This window comes from Urocampus carinirostris, chromosome 2 (genome assembly GCF_059441175.1).
Source record: "Urocampus carinirostris isolate Australia breed hairy pipefish chromosome 2, RoL_Ucar_1.0, whole genome shotgun sequence".
NCBI lineage: Eukaryota > Metazoa > Chordata > Actinopteri > Syngnathiformes > Syngnathidae > Urocampus > Urocampus carinirostris.
In genome coordinates, this window is record NC_142350.1 from 61,232,170 (window position 1) to 61,251,299 (window position 19,130).

The 19,130-nt window shown below is 40.7% G+C and overlaps 2 protein-coding genes across 4 annotated transcripts in view; both read right to left on the reverse strand.

The window, feature by feature from the left end:
• entrep3 (endosomal transmembrane epsin interactor 3) overlaps positions 1-3,291 on the reverse strand; it is a 47,705-nt gene extending 44,414 nt beyond the window's left edge. For all 3 annotated transcript variants that reach the window (XM_088327414.1, XM_088327413.1, XM_088327412.1), the window contains exon 1: positions 1,464-3,291. In XM_088327414.1, coding sequence (XP_088183540.1) covers positions 1,464-1,697 — 234 coding nt within the window. In that variant the 5' untranslated portion in view covers positions 1,698-3,291. The remainder of the gene's footprint in view (positions 1-1,463) is intronic.
• Positions 3,292-6,291: 3,000 nt separating this feature from the next.
• On the reverse strand, positions 6,292-18,077 carry rab13 (RAB13, member RAS oncogene family). The gene is made up of 8 exons (XM_088327415.1): positions 17,597-18,077; positions 17,186-17,246; positions 15,347-15,407; positions 15,195-15,272; positions 10,023-10,112; positions 9,734-9,799; positions 9,594-9,644; positions 6,292-6,954 (listed from the first exon to the last, which is right to left on the reverse strand). The coding sequence occupies exons 1-8, from the start codon at positions 17,718-17,720 to the stop codon at positions 6,883-6,885; spliced, it is 603 nt and encodes a 200-aa protein (XP_088183541.1). The 5' UTR covers positions 17,721-18,077; the 3' UTR covers positions 6,292-6,882.
• Positions 18,078-19,130: the final 1,053 nt, after the last annotated feature.

The following is a 19,130-nucleotide window of genomic DNA, read 5'->3' on the forward strand; positions in this document are numbered from 1 at the left end:
CGTCGTGGCGACCGGTCTGCCCCGCCCCCTGGTCACCAGCTGAAGCAGATCAGCTAATTGCGTGGCTGCTATTTAAGGTTGGGTGGTGGGTATTGCGGGTGTTGGCTCATTACACCTTTTCTGTTCTGTTATGCCTTGTCCTGTTTAGTTTAAGTCGGAGGAAACCTGTACCTGACCATTCTGAGTGTAAGAATGTTTTTGTTCTGTTTTGTCCCGGAGTTTTTGGACAACTTTGATTTTGGTAAATAAAAGCTTTGATCGTACACAATTGAGTTCTCCCTTCCTGCCTCCTGCCTCCGTTCTGGTCCGGTCACCCCTTCCACCTCGTGACAATTTTGCCAGTAATGTTTTTTTGTATTTAAATTTGAACACATGAATAGTTGGACATTGTTTGATCTCGTCTTGTAAATTGTTCCAAGGTTTGACTCCACACACAGACACACACATACTTTTCCTGGTGGTTCTCACCTTTGGGATTATGAATTTACTACAGCCCCTTAAATTATAATTTCCCTCTTTCCGAATAAATAATTCTTGGATGTTTTCTGGCACTATGTTTTTGTTGACCTTAAATAGCAGTTGTGAAGTAAAATATTTTACTAAATCATCCAATTTTAATAATTTGGACTGCAGGAATAAAATATTAGTATGATCCCGATATCCTACCCTGTGAATGGTTCTTATTGCACGTTTTTGAAGGATAAAAAGGGGCTGTAGTGAACTTTTGTAATGATTGCCCCAGACTTCTGCACAATATGTTAAGTATGGCAGAACTAGAGAACAATAGTCAAGTCAAGTCATGTTTATTTGTATATCCCTTAATCACAAAAAGTCTCAAAGGGCTGCACAGACCACATACTCTTAGCACACCATCCCCTGATCTAAAACCTACATGATGGCAAGGAAAAACCTAAAAACCTCAACATGAGGAAAGTGAAAAGTATCATAAATATTTGCAGGAGTATAGCATAGATTTGTATGCATTTATCTTTATTGTTAACTTATTTGACAAACACTTGGACTTATTTATTGTTTTATACTATAGAATATTCTGCTATTTTACAGTATTTTTCTATCTGTCTAAAACTGCAATATTTGAATAAAGAAGAGGAAATTAAAAATGTGTCTTAAAAAAATCTGATGCATCGATATTACTATTAATATTATTAGCCAATAATGTGGCTGTTCATTGATATCCACACCTTTTAGGGCAGACCTGCTTTTTGTAACCTAGGAAATATAATAAAAAGTAAAAACCCAGTTGAGAGATTCTGGAACAGGACAGAATTTCTTATTTGAGGGGATGGTCCTTTTCAATTCTCCTTGCAAGTTAAAGATCCATTGATGTCTTCTCTCCTTATTTTGAGTGTCTACTAAGCTATAAACTTTATTTTCCACAATTAATTATTTAGGGCAGCCTACATTCTAATTTCAACTTTTAGTTTATAATGCTTCATACTTACAAAGAATCCAGCCCAGAAGGGACAGGACTGCCTCACGCGAGCAGAAGATGTGAAGGCCATGCTGGTGAAGGAGAAGGCCAAGACCATAGCCCCCAGACTTAAGTGGCAGAGGCCCAAATAGAGGAGCAACCTGGCCCCTCCGGGGCCACGACCGGATATGCCCCGACGGCTGTCCGACCAACCCCTTGACCCCGAGCCAGACGCCACGCTGCTAGAGTCTGACGGTGAGGGCATGATGGAGGCGTTGCGGGTTTGGATTTGATCTGTACTTCTTTGGGCAAAGTTCAATTCTCAGCCTGGTCAGCAGAAAGTTGAGAATGGGATGCACAAACAGCAGGCTCCTTTGACAGTTTCAGCCATGACTGTAGAAGTCAATACAGCTCACGGCAGCTCCTCTTGCAACACGACTCCCCTCGCTCATATTGCATACCTGTCAACCTGTACGTTTTTGCCGCAAAAAGTATGTTTATTATGCATTTTAAGACGTGTACGGCGTACAAGAAAATCCGTATGGAAAAACGCAAATTTGTCAATTATGGGTACCATCCGGTAAACATCGACTATCACGAAACGGCAAATCAATCAGGTCAAACGAGTTCGCCGCGGTAGCCTCTATCTCGGTATCGCTTGTTTTCGTTGCAAACGAAGCGAGCGGTTTGATGCTACTGTGCGCATGCGTCTGCAACCTCGGATTTCATGTGGTAGTTACGTAGTGAAAGGAAGTCCGTCTCTTTTTAGAGCACCGGCTTTTTCGGCTCAACTCATTCAAGAGAGCCGGCTCTCAAGCGGCTCACTTGCCTTGATCCATCATATTACGAATTACTATGTTGTATAAAGAAGTTAAGAAAAAAAGGAAGTATAAAGGAAGAAAATGAAAAAAGACAGGTCTGTGGTTATCCCTTTAATCTGTATATTACTAACAATAATTTAATGCAGAAAATGAATTCATAATTTGAATAAGAAAATTCTACTTAATTATATTTGCACTATTTTTTCCTTCTACAGTAAACGTCCAAGCGACTTAATTTTTGAACTTTTTTTATAATAAACCTCATTCATTCGAGCGACTCAGGATCTCACAACAAAATGTTCATTAACAATATATATGATATAACGAAACACGTGTACAATATAACATGTTAAACTACATAAATAAACACGTTTGGAAAAAAATATGGTGTAAGATTATTTTGTATTTTGTAAGGGGAAATACGACAGTTTGTAAGGGCATGGAGCCCTGGAGGTTGACAGGTATGATATTGACGCTTTTTGCTGGCTTATTTCTCCTTTTTTAACTCTACCATCGTTCCTTTCTCACCAGCGGCATTGCGGCAAGGCGGCCCGTGGTCCAACATCTCCCAAAATAAGAAAGACGGGAAGACAGACTCAATTCTCTCTCAGCGTGCGGGCCATGCGCGTGCACGCGTGTGTTGTTCTTTTCCATGGCAGAGCATCCCCCTTCTTGTTCGGAACATGCAGCGAGAGGAAAATGGGCAATCTCTCTCACCTAATGAATCACCTCGCATCGATTTGGAAATTGCACCATTGTAGGGAAGCTCCACCTAACTGGTGTCAAGTCCGCCTGGCGTTCAGCCGCTTTCCCTGCAGTCACGCGGGCATCCAGTTCACTCGCGTGTAAACTACCTTGCACATTCGCTCGCAGCGCCCTCTTCCACTGTTCACAAACTGCATCTATATCAAGACGTCCTGCTTCAAATCGCCCTCCTCAAGTCGCCGTCTTCAAATATTTGTTTGTGTTTTCCTGCGTGGATCCGCCTCCGGGCTACGAAAGCTTCGTGCTACTAAGTGCAAGCCTGAACCTGCCCCAGTGCGTGATGACAAGGCACGTAAAGCGTGCACGAGATGCTGCAGAGGAGGTGGGTGCTGATGCTGAGAGGGGAGGGGTCAGAAAGAAGGATGGAGGGAAGGAAGGAAGGCAGAAAGGAAGGAAGAACAGATGTAAGGTAGAAAGGTAGAACAGATGTAAGGAAGGAAGGAAGAAAAAAGAAAGGAAAGAAGGAAAGAAGGAAGGAAGGAGTAGGTAACGAAGGCAGAAAGGAAGAACAGATGTTAGGAAGGAAGGCAGGAAGGAAGAAAGGAAGAACAGATGTAAGTAAAGAAGGAAAGAAAGAAGGAACAAAGGAACTGAGGGGGGAGGAAGGAAGGAAGGCAGAAAGGAAGAACAGAAGTAAGGTAGAAAGGTAGAACAGATGTAAGGAAGGAAGGAAGAAAAAAGAAAGAAAAGAAGGAAAAAAGGAAAAAGTAGGTAACAAAGGTGCGGCACAGTACATGTCATGGGAACCTGTCGTGGGTTCAAATCCAGCTCCAGACTTCCTGTGCGGAGTTTGTATGTTCTCCCCGTGCTTGCGTGGGTTTCCTCCGGGCACTCCGGTTTCCTCCCACGTTCCAAAAACATGCATTTCAGGTGAATTGGCCGGTCCAAATTGTCCCTAGGTGTGAATGAGCGAATGAGTTGTCTGTCCCTGTGTGCCCTGCGATTGGCTGGCAACCAGTTTAGGGTGTCCCCTGCCCACTGCCCGGAGATGGCTGGGATGGGCTCCAGCCCCCCCGCGACCCTAATAAGGATAAGCGGTACGGCTGATGAGATGAGGTAACAAAGGCAGAAAGGAAGAACAGATGTAAGGTAGAAAGGAAGAGCAGATGTAAGTAAGGAAGGAAAGAAAGAAGGAAGGGACAAAGGAATTGAGGGGGGGACAAAAGGAAGGAAGGAAGGCAGGAAGGAAGAAAGGAAGAACAGATGTAAGGTAGAAAGGAAGAACAGATGTAATGAAGGAAGGAAGAAAGGAAAAAAGAAAGGAAAGAATGAAAGAAGGAAAAAAGGAAGGAAGGAGTAGGTAACAAAGGCAGAAAGGAAGAACAGATGTAAGGAAGAAAGGAAGAGCACATGTTAGGAAGGAAGGAAGGAAGAAAGAAAGAAAGAGAGAAAAGAAGGAAGGAAGTAGGGAAGGAAGGAAGAACAGATATAAGGAAGAACAGATGTAAAGAAGGAAGGAACAAGGAAGGGAGGAAAGGAGGAAGGAAAAAATGATAACAAGAAGGAAGAAAGGAAGAACAGATGTAAGGTAGAAAGGAAGAACACATGTAAGGAAGGAAGGAAGGAAGGGCAAAAGAAAGGAAAAAAGGAAAGAAGGAGTAGGTAACAAAAGCAGAAAGGAAGAACAGATAAAAGGAAGAAAGGAATAGTGGATGTTCGGAAGGAAAAAAGGAAGGAAGAAAGAACAGATGTAAGGAAGAACAGATGTAAGAAAAGAAGGAAGAAAGGAAGGAATGAAGGAAGGAAGAAAGGAAAAAAGAAAGGAAAGAATGAAAGAAGGAAAAAAGGAAGGAAGGAGTAGGTAACAAAGGCAGAAAGGAAGAACAGATGTAAGGAAGAAAGGAAGAGCACATGTTAGGAAGGAAGGAAGGAAGAAAGAAAGAAAGAGAGAAAAGAAGGAAGGAAGTAGGGAAGGAAGGAAGGAAGAACAGATATAAGGAAGAACAGATGTAAAGAAGGAAGGAACAAGGAAGGGAGGAAAGGAGGAAGGAAAAAATGATAACAAGAAGGAAGAAAGGAAGAACAGATGTAAGGTAGAAAGGAAGAACACATGTAAGGAAGGAAGGAAGGAAGGAAGGGCAAAAGAAAGGAAAAAAGGAGTAGGTAACGAAAGCAGAAAGGAAGAACAGATAAAAGGAAGAAAGGAATAGTGGATGTTCGGAAGGAAGGAAGGAAGGAAAAAAGGAAGGAAGAAAGGAAGGAAGAACAGATGTAAGGAAGAACAGATGTAAGAAAAGAAGGAAGAAAGAAAGGAAGGAAGGAAGGAAGGAAGGAAGGAAGGAGGAAAGGAAGGAAGGAAGGAAGGACATATCCAATAAAATGAATCCACAACATAAAGACCACTGTTTTTATTTAACAATTTAAGTGCAGCTCCAAACCAAGTCCAAATAAGGTGGCAGTGATGCAGGGCTCTTATTTTGGCGGGGGAAGAAAATACCCAGCTATTGCCATCACGGTCCTCGTTATGAGTATGCGGGAAATCACTCAACACATCTCACAAATCATTCATTCACTTGCTTCATCTCTCCTCATCTATAATAACACTTATAATGGCCTTAAATTTCCACATCACGTTTACTTGCCACATACCTTCTCCAATCTTTTACCATGTTTTAGGACAGAGGTGTCAAACAGGCGGCTCGCCGGTTGGATCAGGCCCGCTATGGGATTGAATCCGGCCCGCGAGACAACGCTCGGAGAAGCCAAGTGTCTCTCACAAACGCTGCACTTGTATTTCTTTCTCTCTCTCTCTCTTTCTGGCTCTCTCTTTCTTTCTCTTCCTCCCTTTTCCTCTCACTCTCTATCTCTCACTTTCACTCTCACTGTCTCTCTTTGTTCCTCTTTGTCCCTCTTTCTCTGTGTTTTTTAACCTTCTTTTGTTCTCTCTTCCGTTTTTCCTTTTCTCTCGGTTTTCTCTCTTTCTCTCTCCCTCTCTCTTGCTTTCCCCTTCTCTCATTCTCTCCTTCTCATTTCTGTCATCTCTTTCTCTCTTCCTATTTCTCTTTGGATTTCTTTCTTTCCCTCTCTTTCTTTCCCCCACTCTCACAATTTCTCATTTTATCTCTTGTTTTGCACGCTCACCTCCCTCTCTTTATCCCTCCCTCTCCCTCTCTCTCTCCTCTCACACTCTCTCCCTCTCTCTCTCTTTCACTCTTCCTGTTTCTCTTTGTTCCTCTTAGTCCCCCTCTCTCTGTGTCTTTTTACCTTCTTTGCTCTCTCTTTCCCTTTCTCTCTTGCTTTCCCCTTCTCTCATTCTCTCCTTCTCTTTTCTCTCCTTCTCTTTTCTATGCTTCTCTCTTTCTCTCTTCCTATTTATCTTTGATTTATTTTTTTATCTGTCTTTCTTTACCCGTCTCTCACGATTTCTCTTTTTATCGCTCGTGTTTTGCACGCTTACACTCTCTCTCTCTCTCTTTCCCTCTCTCCCTCTTTCTCTCTATCCCTCCCTCTCTCTCTCTTTCTCTGTCTCCCTCTCTCTCTCTCCCTTTCTTTTGTTGTCCCACAATCTCTACTTTTCTCTCCCTCTCCTTCTCTTATTTTTTTCTCTCTCTTTTTCTTTCTCTCTAATCTACTCGTCCGGCCCCCGAGAGAACGTTTGTGTTTTGACACCCCTGTTTTAGGATTTGCTGGTCTGGTGGTAATACATATTGCACACGCCACAAGTAGAAATGCATGAAATGAATTGGTAACTGTGATGTAACGGAATGCAACACAGTCAAATTCAAACTGTGCAAACAAAGAAACTGCGTGTTGGATATATGGTGAACAGATGAGCCGGCAGATGGAGTTGAAACACTTTCTGTGCGGGTTTTTTAAGTTGAAATGAAACCGGAACAGTGTTTGCGAGTGTCCATGTTCTGATTTTTAAAGAAGAGCACATTTGGATGTTTTCTTCTGCGCGCTGCTTGTGATCTTCACCTCTCGGCCCGTGGGAACCTTTTAAATAAAAAAAGAAAAGTAGGAAGATGACGTTTATGACATGTTCAGAGTTCCTCAATTCCTCATTCTACCAAAAAACAGCTTTGACGTACTATATTTTTCATCATTTTTTGTCATGAACCGGAAAGGGAGGAGAACCCAAATGCGTGACGTTTCTCACTCAAGCTTTTATTTTACGGGAAATGGGGCAGTCATGCACGTTAACCCAAACGCCAGTGATTCTGCGATCATTGGGCGGAAGAGGTAAGGCAGCAGTCTAGCGTGGAATGACAGGAAGCCAGCAGCCGACGAGATCGATACCGATTGCTCGGGCAGATATCGGACAAATGGAGCGATATCGGACAGGACGAGACAGACAGGGTTGATATCAAAACTGGATATTGAAATTAGGACAAAAACAGACAGGAACGAAACTGGAGATCCATATTAAACAGGACATAAAGGATGGGAACAATACGGAACAGGAAACACAGGCAGAGTTAAAACCCACGTCTTGCGGGGCAGAGGTTCATTGACGGACTGACAAAGGGTGAGTGAGAGCACTGAGCTTAAAGAGAAGGGAAGACAATCCGTCAACGAGCCGCAGCTGGCGCCACATGGGCGGGTCCAATTGGGCGCCATGGCAACCATGACATTTTCTTGGCAAACGGGAGTAGGTTGCAAGCGTTTATTTCTTAAAAAGACAGTGTATTATTTAGCAACACATAGTGATAAAAAAGAAAAAAAAACATTTAAATAATGGGCAAAAGGACATGAGCTACTGTATAATATAAACTGTATTTTTTTAGACTACTTGTGGGTTGAGAAATTTTCATTTATTTCACATAAGATGAGGCTCAGCTAGAGGGACCTGACATAATAGTTTGCTAACTTGCTGCTACGGGTACCCCCCCAAAACCAAAAAGGCTCGGCAAAAACCGAAAAAATATATGGTGCAGTTTGGTCTTTTTGAATTGCTGTATTTTGTATTATTTCTTGCATTTTTCAGCACTAGTATTGGGTTGCTCTACACAATGCAGTGACATCTAGTGGTCATATAATAAACACTGTCCTTTTGACTTCTTTGTCATATTTTTCTCATTCAATAAGTAAACCTAGATCAAAATGAAGTAAAATAAGAAAAAAATAAATGAAACAGACAAAGAATAGAAATTCAAATGTACTAAAATAAGAAAAAAATAGTTTGAATGAGAGAAAGAAGATAGGCTACTTGTATAATAAAATAACAAGTTCAATAGTTCAAATTACTTGAACAAAATGTACAAAAAATTGCTGGAAAATTAAGATTTAAAATATTTTCTGCTAGTGAATTTTGAACTTTTTTTTATAATAAGAGAATAATATTTTAAATGAACAAAATCATCAAATATGGCAGGTTCGTTTGTCATTCATTTTATGTATAACTTTTTTATTAGTTTTTCAATGTTTTAAAAATCATTAGAATTACAATATTTCAGAAGCATTTTTATGATGCATCATCTTTTATTTTTAATTATTTTACTATACGCTTTAACATGTTTTTTTTTCACTCTACAAGCAAACTAGTTAAAATATTATTATTTTACCTGAAATTTAAAATTAGTAAAGTTTTTCAGAATCTGGTTAATTAAAATGCAATATTCTCTTATTCATATAGAGTGTCCATCCATCCTTTATCTGCACCGCTTTTCCTCAGTAGGGACGCGGGGGTGCCAGAGCCCATCCCAGCTATCTTCGGGCAGTGGGCAGGGGGACAGGGGACACCCTGAACTGGTTGCCAGGGCACACAGAGACAGACAACCAATCATACGCTCATTCATACCTAGGGACAATTTGGAGTCCCTAATTAACATGCATGCTACCAGCCTTCCTATGCGGAGTTTGCATGTTCCCCCCGTGCTTGCTGGATTTCTCGATCCATCCATCCATGATCTGCACCGCTTATCCTCAGTAGGATCGCGGGGGTGCTGGAGCCCATCCCAGCTATCCTCAGGCAGTGGGCAGGGGACACCCTGAACTGGTTGCCAGCCAGTCGACGGGCACACAGAGACAGACGACTCACTCGCTCATTCAAACCTGGGGACAATTTGGACCGGCCAATTGATCTAACATGCATGTTTTTGGAATGTCGGAGGAAACCGGAGTACCTGGAGGAAACCCACGCAAGCACGGGGAGAACATGCAAACTCCACACAGGGAGGTTCGATCTCATGACCTCAGAACTGTGCTGTACACGTGCTATAGGGTATACAATTGCAAAAAAAGTTCATCTACAATATCATGTTGCATTGAATTTTCTTATTAGCTAATATTTAAATGAAGGAAAGTCACCCTTAATAAGTTTGCCAATTACTAATAACAGAAGAACTGAGGAGATCATTTCTTCCTCATGCCATGAGGCTCTTTAACTCCACCCGGGGGAGTAAAAGCCCACATTAAACCCCACCCCCAGATTTGCACATTAGCCTATTTTTATTACAGTGTGTATTTTCCGTAGCTCTATTTAAATACTCTATATCAACACAATATATTGGGTATTTTTTTATTCTATAGCTTTTATTTTATTATTTTATTTTTCAACACAAGGGCACTGTTGGAAGTGTGAATTTCCCTACGTGAATGAATAAAGTATCTATCTATCCAAATATTTTACTTACAGTTTTTTTGCTGGATTTGTGAAGTATGTCTCTCGCCAATGAGAGAAATGACTGCAAAAAGAGAAGTGGACACTCATAAATGCCACCGCATGAGGATATATTTTCTTTAATGGTATAAGTTTTGTCACGTTGCAACATACCTCCTCAACATTAATACTGGACTTGGCGCTGGTTTCAAAGAACCTGATGCCGTGATCCTTAGCCAGCTGTAGGCAACAAGAGCAACATAATTACATGGGGCAGGATATAGATGGTAATCACGTCCTGTTTCTTATCTCAAGTAAACAAAACTCCGAACGAGAGCACCATACGCAAACAATCCCTCCTTGTAAACATCATCGTCAGAAAGCGCTCTTCATATAAAAAAGAAACCCCCCCCAAAAAAGATAAGTGACCCTCTATTGCACATTTCTGTCTAGGTCAGCTCACCTTTTCCCCCGTCTCCTTGGTAACCTTCCGCTTTGCTTCAATGTCGCACTTGTTACCGAGCAACATTCGACTCACTCCCGCCGATGCATTCTGGGAAAGAAGGAGGGAAATGGATTGATTGGGTCGGGTTGAGCTGCATTTAGATGCCGGCTCGAGGGATGCGTTGGAGGGAGATAGCAAGCCACCAAACAAACAAGATGATGGATGTTCCAAATGCAATCACGGCCTTTGTTCTAAGGGCAAGTTAAGTGATAGAGTTTGATAAAACCTGAGGGCGTTCACGTCTGTGCAGACAGTCTATCGTCATTTATGGAGATTGTACCATTTTTATTGGTGTTGAAAGATTTTATACATTTGACTATAAAGGATTTTATACGATTGACTACAAATTACATTTAATGTGGTTCAATGTCAGGGCAACCTGGTGGAAATTTTTAGATAGATAGATAGATAGATAGATAGATAGATAGATAGATAGATAGATAGATAGATAGATAGATAGATAGATAGATAGATAGATAGATAGATAGACAGACAGACAGACAGACAGACAGACAGACAGACAGACAGACAGACAGACAGACAGACAGACAGACAGACAGACAGACAGACAGACAGACAGACAGATAGATAGATACTTTATTCATCCCCGCAGGGAAATTCACATTTCCAGCAGCATCCCTGAGCTGAGAACAATACAATAATAAAGCAAAAAAGAATACAATATACAAATACCCAATGTGACGTGCTAATACCCACTGTAGCGTATTGTATAGAGTATTTAAATAGTGCTACATAGAATATATATTGCAATAAAATTCGGTAATATGCAATGTAAGGGGTGTGGTTAAATGTGGGCCTTTACTCTGCCGGGTGGAGTTAAAGAGCCTCATGGCATGAGGAATAAAAGATCTCTTCAGTCTGTCCGTGGTACAAGACAGTGACAGCATTCTGTCGCTGAAACTGCTCTTCTGTCTGGATATATAATGCTGTGTAGTGGTTTGGACTGAAGGATTTTATACATTTGACTATAAAGGATTTTGTACGATCAAATACGAATTAAATTTAAATGCAAAAGATATTCACAGGCTGAGCTGTGGGGCGAGGTCAATGCAACCTAGTTAAGAATGATGTGAACAGGAACGGCCGGAACAGGACGTAAGGCTGATAACATAATCAGCACATCCAGAGGCAGAAAGGCCCTGATGACGTAGAAACGCTCGGTGTTGTTTTGAGTATTCCAGACATCGCGACGACCAGGGGGCTTCCTTGGCATGCCCATGGGAGGAGTCAGCATGCCATTATGCGGGGAGAAGATAGTGAATAGGAGAGTGCTAAAGGACTTCAGAAGAGGACTCCAACGACACTAATTCGGCCGTTTTCGACGGAGTACACTTAGTTAAATTGTTAATGAAATTAAATCTGCCCCAGTGTGAAAATGTCGGCTTTCTTGTTCATCTTTTCCCTCAAGAAACGAGCGCACATACATTTTTGGGTGAATGTAGGTTGTGTTTGGTTAATGGAGTCAGATAACTAATTCGAACAATTTGATAAACGGTACATTTTGATATTAATTCCCAACAGTGTATAAAACCCTTTTTTTCAAATCTAAATAATTACCTAAAGTTCAGGTGTGCGTTACACACAAGGTTTTACAGTAGTATTCTTCCATACTTGTGCAACGATTCATCAGTCCAAAAATATTGCCGACCACGATCGCAAAACATTGGATGCAAAGGGAAAAAAACCTGGGTTACGGTGGAGAGGGTGCCAAATCCTAACCACCAGTGATATACAGTGAAGAAAATAAGTATTTGAACACCATGCTATTTTGCTATTTCTCCCACTTAGAAATGATGGAGGAGTCTGAAATTTTCATCGCAGGTGCAAGTCCACTGTGAGAGAGATAAACTAAAAAGAAAATTGTAAAAATTAACAATGCATGATTTTTTAACAAGGAATCAGCCCGGAACTACACGACAAGAGCTGGTCAATGACCTAAAAAGAGCTAGGACTACAGTTTCCAAGATTACTGTAGCTAATAAATTAAGACGTCAGGATTTGAGATCATGCATGGCACGAAAGGTTCCCCTGCCTAAATCAACACATGTCAAGGCCCGTCTTAAGTTTTCATATGACCATTTGGAGGATACAGAGGAGTCATGAGAGAAAGTTTTGTGGTCAGATGAGACCAAAATAGAAATTTTTAGCCATAATTCCACGAAGCGTTCTTGGAGGAAGAAGAATAAAGAGTAAAATCCGAAGAACACCATCCCTGCTCTGAAGCACAGGGGTGGAAGCATCATGCTTTGGGGGTGTTTTTCTGCACATGGTACAGGACAAGTGTACTGCATTAAAGAGAGGATGACTGGGCTGTGTATTGTGAGATTTTGGGGAACAAACTCCTTCCCTCAATCAGAGCATTGAAGATGGGTTGTGGCTGGGTCTTCCAACACGACAACGACCCAAAGCACACAGCCAGGAAAACCAAGGAGTGGCTCCGTAAGATCATATCAAGGTTCTAGCATGGCCAAGCCAGTCTCCAGACCTGAACCCAATTTCAGACCGCTCCATGATTTCTAAGTGGGAGAAATAGCAAAATAGCAGGGTGATCAAATACTTATTTACTTCACTCAAAAGGCCTTTGAAAGGCATCAGATTTGACTATCACATTATTTTTTGTCACAGTACCAGAGACAAATACAGAAAACCAAAAAGCGCCCTGAAAGATGTAGATAAACCTAAATTAGCACCACAAGGGAAACAACTCTATTTGATGATAAGTCTGATTAAGAAGGATAATGAATACATTGTATATTTTATGCGGGTATTGTTTTCATAGTTTACGTTGTCAAGAGATTATATTTATCATGGCAGTAAGTATTCAATGTTTGTCACTTACAATGCTTAGTTTGAGCTGAGAAAAAACTAAACCAAATCTTACACCGATTTTTGATTTAAAAAAATAGGGCTGCGTGTTAAACGGTAGCGATTATATAAAGCAGATACTTGTAAGTCGATACAGATGAAGTACTGTACTAGACATTCTCTCAACATCCCTACATTAACCATTCAATATTGATTAACTGCTACAATAAGGCGCTCTAAATCAGCTTCACCAGTTCACATGTTAGCTATGATGTTAGATTATTTTATTTTCTCTAAATTCTCTGAGATACATGCCCGCACTCATGGATGACAACAAGGCACTCTAAAGTGGTCACCCTGTGTGTATTTTCTGAGGATAAGTACATGTTTCATTGGACAATAACTGATGTGAGGAAGTAAAGCTAGACAACAGGACGCTGGTATTTAAACTATTATCTTCTCTTTTTATAGTAACAATTTTGGTTTTAAAATAAAAGTATTATTGAGTAGAATTCCATCCAGCCATTATCTGCACCGCTTATCCTCAGTAGGGTCGCGGGGGTGCTGGAGCCCATCCCATCTATCTCCGGGCAGTGGGCAGGGGACACCCTGAACTGGTTGCCAGCCAATCACAGGGCACACAGAGATAGATGAGTCACTTGCTCATTCATACCTAGGGACAATTTTAAACCAGTCCAATTAACCCGATATGCTTGTTTTTGGAATGTGGGAGGAAACCGGAGTGCCTGGAGAAAACCCACGCAAGCACAGGGAGAACATGCAAACTCCACACCGGAAGGTTCGTACTCATGACCTCAGAACTATGCTGCACATGCGCTCTTAGTAGAATTATATCAATAATTTATTTTTTCTCATTCAACTTATTTTAAGAATAATCCATCCATTCCTTATCTGCTAATCCTCAGTAGGGTCGCGGGGGTGCTGGAGCCCATCCCAGCTATCTTTGGGCAGTGGGCAAGGGACACCCTGAACTGGTTGCCAGCCAGTCGCAGGGCTATTTTAAGAATAATTTATGCGTTAATTGGAAACACAACACTTGAATTATCAGGAAAAAAATTGTCTGATATTATCGATTTGGGGAGGAATTAATCTTTTTTTGGGGGGCAGGGGTTTCGAGGTAAAATACTTTTTAAAAAGTAAAAAAAGAAAAGAAAAATTGGCAAAATTATATGATATGGCATATGACAGAAAAATGAACAAAAGGATCTGATAAAACAAAAAGCAGAAAATTACAGTAATATTAAATATTTTTTCTCCACTTTCCAATAAGAGTAATATTTATTCAAATGAAAATAAACAACACTGTAAAATGTCCCAAATTACTTCTTAATTATAAAATTTTTCAAACTAATAATTTTGTAAAATCTTCTTTAAAATAAGAAAAAAAGTACTTTGAATGAGCAATGTTTCATGCCATCTGTCATAGCAAATCAGTTTGATCATTTAAAGTATTTTTGTTTGTACTTTACTTGAACAAACAAGTTAAAAATAATAGCAATACAAACAAAACATGGGCAAATCAATTTCTAACCTTTTAAGAACAGATGTTTTTGTTTTATCTAATACTGGGGTTCCAAACTCACGGCCTGGGGGCCAATTCCGCACCTTGGCTGCAAGTTTGAGACCCCTACAATTTGAGCAGGTAATGTTTTAAAAAGATATTTAGAGCCAGAGCATTGTGTCTGATTGCCAAAAGGTGAAAACATGTTTTTTTGGTTTTAAAAAAAAATCTGTTTGAAAGGGTGTGGCACAACTCATTGATAAGTATCAAGCCTCTGGGAGGGATTTCAGTATGAAAAATGACTATTAAATGGCAGGAGTGGCGTTGATCTAAACTTAGTCCACACAGCCCTTTCTCTAGGTTTTTTCGTTTCCTCATGCTGAGGTTTTTAAGTTTTTCCTTGCCCTTACGTAGGTTTTAGATCTGGGAATGGTGTAATAAGTAGTCTATAGTCTGTACAGCCCTTTGATAGTTTTTGTGATTAAGGGATATACAAATAAACATGACTTGACTTAACCATGGAATGTTTTTTATCAGAGATTTGACTTTGGAAAACCTGATTCCGACCAGCTTTACACAGACGCTAGCTCCAGCAACCCCCGGGTAAAATAAGTTTGAGAACCCTGATCTAATACATCCTGTTTGATTTTCAGCAGATTTATGAAAATAAACGGTCGTTTTAGAAGTCCTGCAGTACTTGCTCCAGAGAGTAAAGGCAGACTCTCATGACCAGCACGAGCGCCCTATTTTTAAATGTTTACTCGGAAGGAAAATAGCCTCACTTCCTTAATGCTCTTCATCCAGTTCTGGATATTTTCGAAGGACTTCTCATCTGTGATGTCGTACACCAGGATGATTCCCTAGAAGAGGGTCAATAAGAGGTCAGCCATGTCGCAGAATGTGGAGATCACAAAGGCCGCATGAATAGTCCTACCATGGCTCCTCTGTAGTAGGCCGTGGTGATGGTCTTAAACCTCTCTTGGCCCGCCGTGTCCCTGGCGAGGAGAAATTGGTCAAAACGGAGTGGACAGAAGGCAGGGCTGCACTTTTCATGATTAAAATGCTGGCAAGGAACAAAATGGCTGTCATCAAGCTGCCAAGAATGTGTGCAGACGCGGGTAATGAATCTGACTTGAAGTGGCAGTGGAGAGAGCTACAGGCATAATAATTACATTACCTAGCACAGTGGACACGCTAGGAGGACATATTTTGTGTTGTTATTACATACATTGTTTAACAAAGTAGAAGTATCTCAGTTTTATTAAAAACACATAAGTGAAGGGGGATTGCTCAGTGATTCGTGTGTGTTTCATACCTGTCAACATCAACCAATTGCTCGCCTTATTAATGATTGCAATTCCCCTTTAAGTGATAATCACCTTAAAAACACGTGGCCCCTATTTAACCACAGCAAGACAGACTATGCACAATACTGTGACAATTTTAGCAATGGCAATTTCCGGCGACACACTAGACAAGGTCTCAGGGCCTTCAAGAGCCTTCAGCTGGTAAAAAATGCTGCAGCGAGGCTTTTAACTAAGACAAGAAAGTTTGATCACATGACCCCAATTTTAGCTAACCTGCATTGGCTCCCTGTTAGCTTAAGATGTGGGGTTTTGTTGGTAGTATACAAAACCATGCATGGACTTGCTCCCTCATATCTTTCAGATTTAATTTCCCCCTATGTTCCAGTCCGGAGCCTTCGCTCTGAAAATGCTGGTCTACTAGTGATCCCAAGAGCCAAGAAGAGATCCGCAGGTTCGAGAGCGTTATCCATTCGGCCCCCGGTGCTGTAGAACGCTCTGCCCCCTAAAATTGGATCTGCAATCTCAGTGGAAATTTTTAAATCTAGGCTTAAAACACCCTAATATTCTATAGCATATGAATAACCTATATTTTTTGTTGACAATATACTGTATGTGTATTATTTGCCCTCATGTAGGTTTTAGATCAGGGTATGGTGTCAATAGTCTGTGGTTTGCAATAATATGTGGTCTCTGCAGCCCTTTGTGACTCTTTGTAATTAAGGGCTATTGTCAGGACCAGAACGGAAACAGGACCCAATTGCGTGACGTTCACCACAAGCTTTATTGAGAGAAAGCGGAAGGGCTGCGGCCACGATCCGGTGTTCGCTTGACGTGGGAAGCAAGTCGCTCTCGGATTCGGACTGGGATCCGAACACGGAAGTGGATCCTCCGTAGCGAGCAATGGCGGTGTCAGGGACGGAAAAACTGGTGGGTAGCCGGGACTGGGAACGCAAGGTGTCGTGGGGGTCGTAAACGAGTCGTAAGCCAGAGCGGGAGAGTAGACATAGTCGGGGACAAAAAGAGGTTGTAAGCCGGGACGGGAGAACGCACGTGGTCAGGAGCAAAACACGTCGTAGCCGGAGACAGACGGGAGCAAAAACGGGACAGGTGGGAGTCAGGGGCGAAAAAGGCTTGCCTAGTATACACTGAGGTTCCCAGACGGACTGACAACAGGGGACAGACAGATCTGGGTTCAATAGTGACAGGGAGTCAATCAGAACCTGAGCGGTTGGCGCCAAATGAGCGGGCATAGGTGAATCACATCAATAATCATGACAGCTATACAAATAAACATGACTTGACTTGACACTAGTCTTCCCTGGCACACTGGTTGAAAAGCAATTGTCTTGCAGAAAATTCCTGGAGCATTGCCTCTTTTTGGTTCTTTTTGTTCGGGCATTAGATTTGCTATTTATTCTATATGATCAGGTTTTCTAATAGACCTGACATTGGAACACAGATCTTACCATACTTGCAGTTTCACTTTCTTTCCATCCACTTCAATGGTTTTAACTTTAAAGTCGATTCCTGGAAAGAAGGGGTGGGAATCAGGAGAGAGGAACAATAAGTTAAATACCACAGCATCCAACCCACACACTCAAAGCCTACAATGCATAGCGTTGTAAAATATAGGTCACTGTCTGCTGGGTGGAGACTGGTTCCAAATCACAGGGAGATGGTCAAAAAGATAGGAATGAGTGTGGGTGGAAGAAAGAAATATGTGTGTTTTTGCGTATAGGGTCTGGAGAGGAACAGAGGTGTGGGAAAGAAAAACACTGAGAGGAGGGGAAAAATGAAACGGGCAAGTTTAAACATGACAATAAAGTTTCCGTTTTTAGAGGAAGCGCAGGAAAAAAACACAGATGTGACAAACGCACCGATAGTCGAGATGTAGGTGGAGTTGAAATTATCCTCAGCAAAGCGAATGATCAGACATGTTTTGCCGACTCCGCTGTCCCCGATGAGCAGCAACTTGTAGAGAAAATCGTACTTTTTCGCCATAGTTTTGTGAAGGCCCTTCAAAAAAGAGATCTTCGAGCTTACAGAATCCTCTCGAGGAGTTTTCTTTTCTTGTGCAAAACTTTCCTCCCTTCCTTCCCAAAACTTGACGCCGATGAACTCGGATTCCCCTCAGCGCCCCTCTTCTGTCCCGTTTGGGTGGAGGTACTTTAAATCCGCAAACATCGCATAAAATTCGTCTTCTTTTAAAAAAGAGCCCTTGAAACTTCTTGCAAGCACACCAAAGTGTCTACGAGTTAGTTTTTTTCCGCCTCCCCCCAAACAACATCAAAAAAGTTGCAGTCGGTCAGGAGCTTACGTAGTAGGAGAGCTTCGTGGGAGTAGCTCTTGGGCACGCAATACTGAGAAAATACACTAGGTGGCGTAATTTGAGGGTTTCGCTTCAATGAGAATGCTTCGGAGATAGCCGGGGACCGGGGTTAAAAAAACAGTGTGTACTATTTAGTGCCTCCCAGTGTTCAGGGTTGGGTAGGGTTACTTTAACTTGATTACTTTCAATTACTTTTGGATTACTCCAATACCAAATATGCTAATAAAGACAAAAGAAACTAGATATGAATAAAATTACAAAATTTTGTGCAGGCTTGGGGAGTAACAGAATACATGGAAAAAGTAAAAAAAGAAAAGAAAAATGGGCAAAAAAAATTACCGATTTTTAAAAACATAGGCAAGATATATTTAAAGATATATTTTTTTACAGTGTTGTAATTAGTGGTAGATGGTCAGTTCTCTGTGTTAATGTTTGTCAAGCGACAAAAATATTGTTCTTGTTAAAACCAGTTAGAATTCTGTCTTTTGAGAATTATCTATTTAGGTTCAAAAGAATGATAAAGTTTTTTAAGGAGCAAAGTTATTTTCCACTCGTTTTGCACACAGGCGCACCTATATATACGACGACACTTAATATATATATATATATATATATATATATATATATATATATATATATATATATATATATATATATATATATATATATATATATATATATATATATATATATATATATATACATATATATATATATATATATATATATATATATATATATATATATATATATATATGCTTGTGTCCTTTTTGTATTACATATTAGATTTTATAATAATTTTATCTTGGTTTTAAAGCATTGTACATCGGACTTTCAAAGAAAAATGCACGGGCATGTTTATGGTAATGACAATAAACACAATCTTGTGTCATTTCCTCCTCATTAAAAATATTTCAGGGATGAAAAAAACATAAGGGGCAATTTACCTATGATGTACGTTTTCAAAACAAAGAAATACGTTGATTACTTGGGATTTATTATGATTTTGAAGACACTTTTACAATTGTGAGTTCACAGTACACACTCATTAATTGCTTAACCCAACACTCATTTTCTTTGGG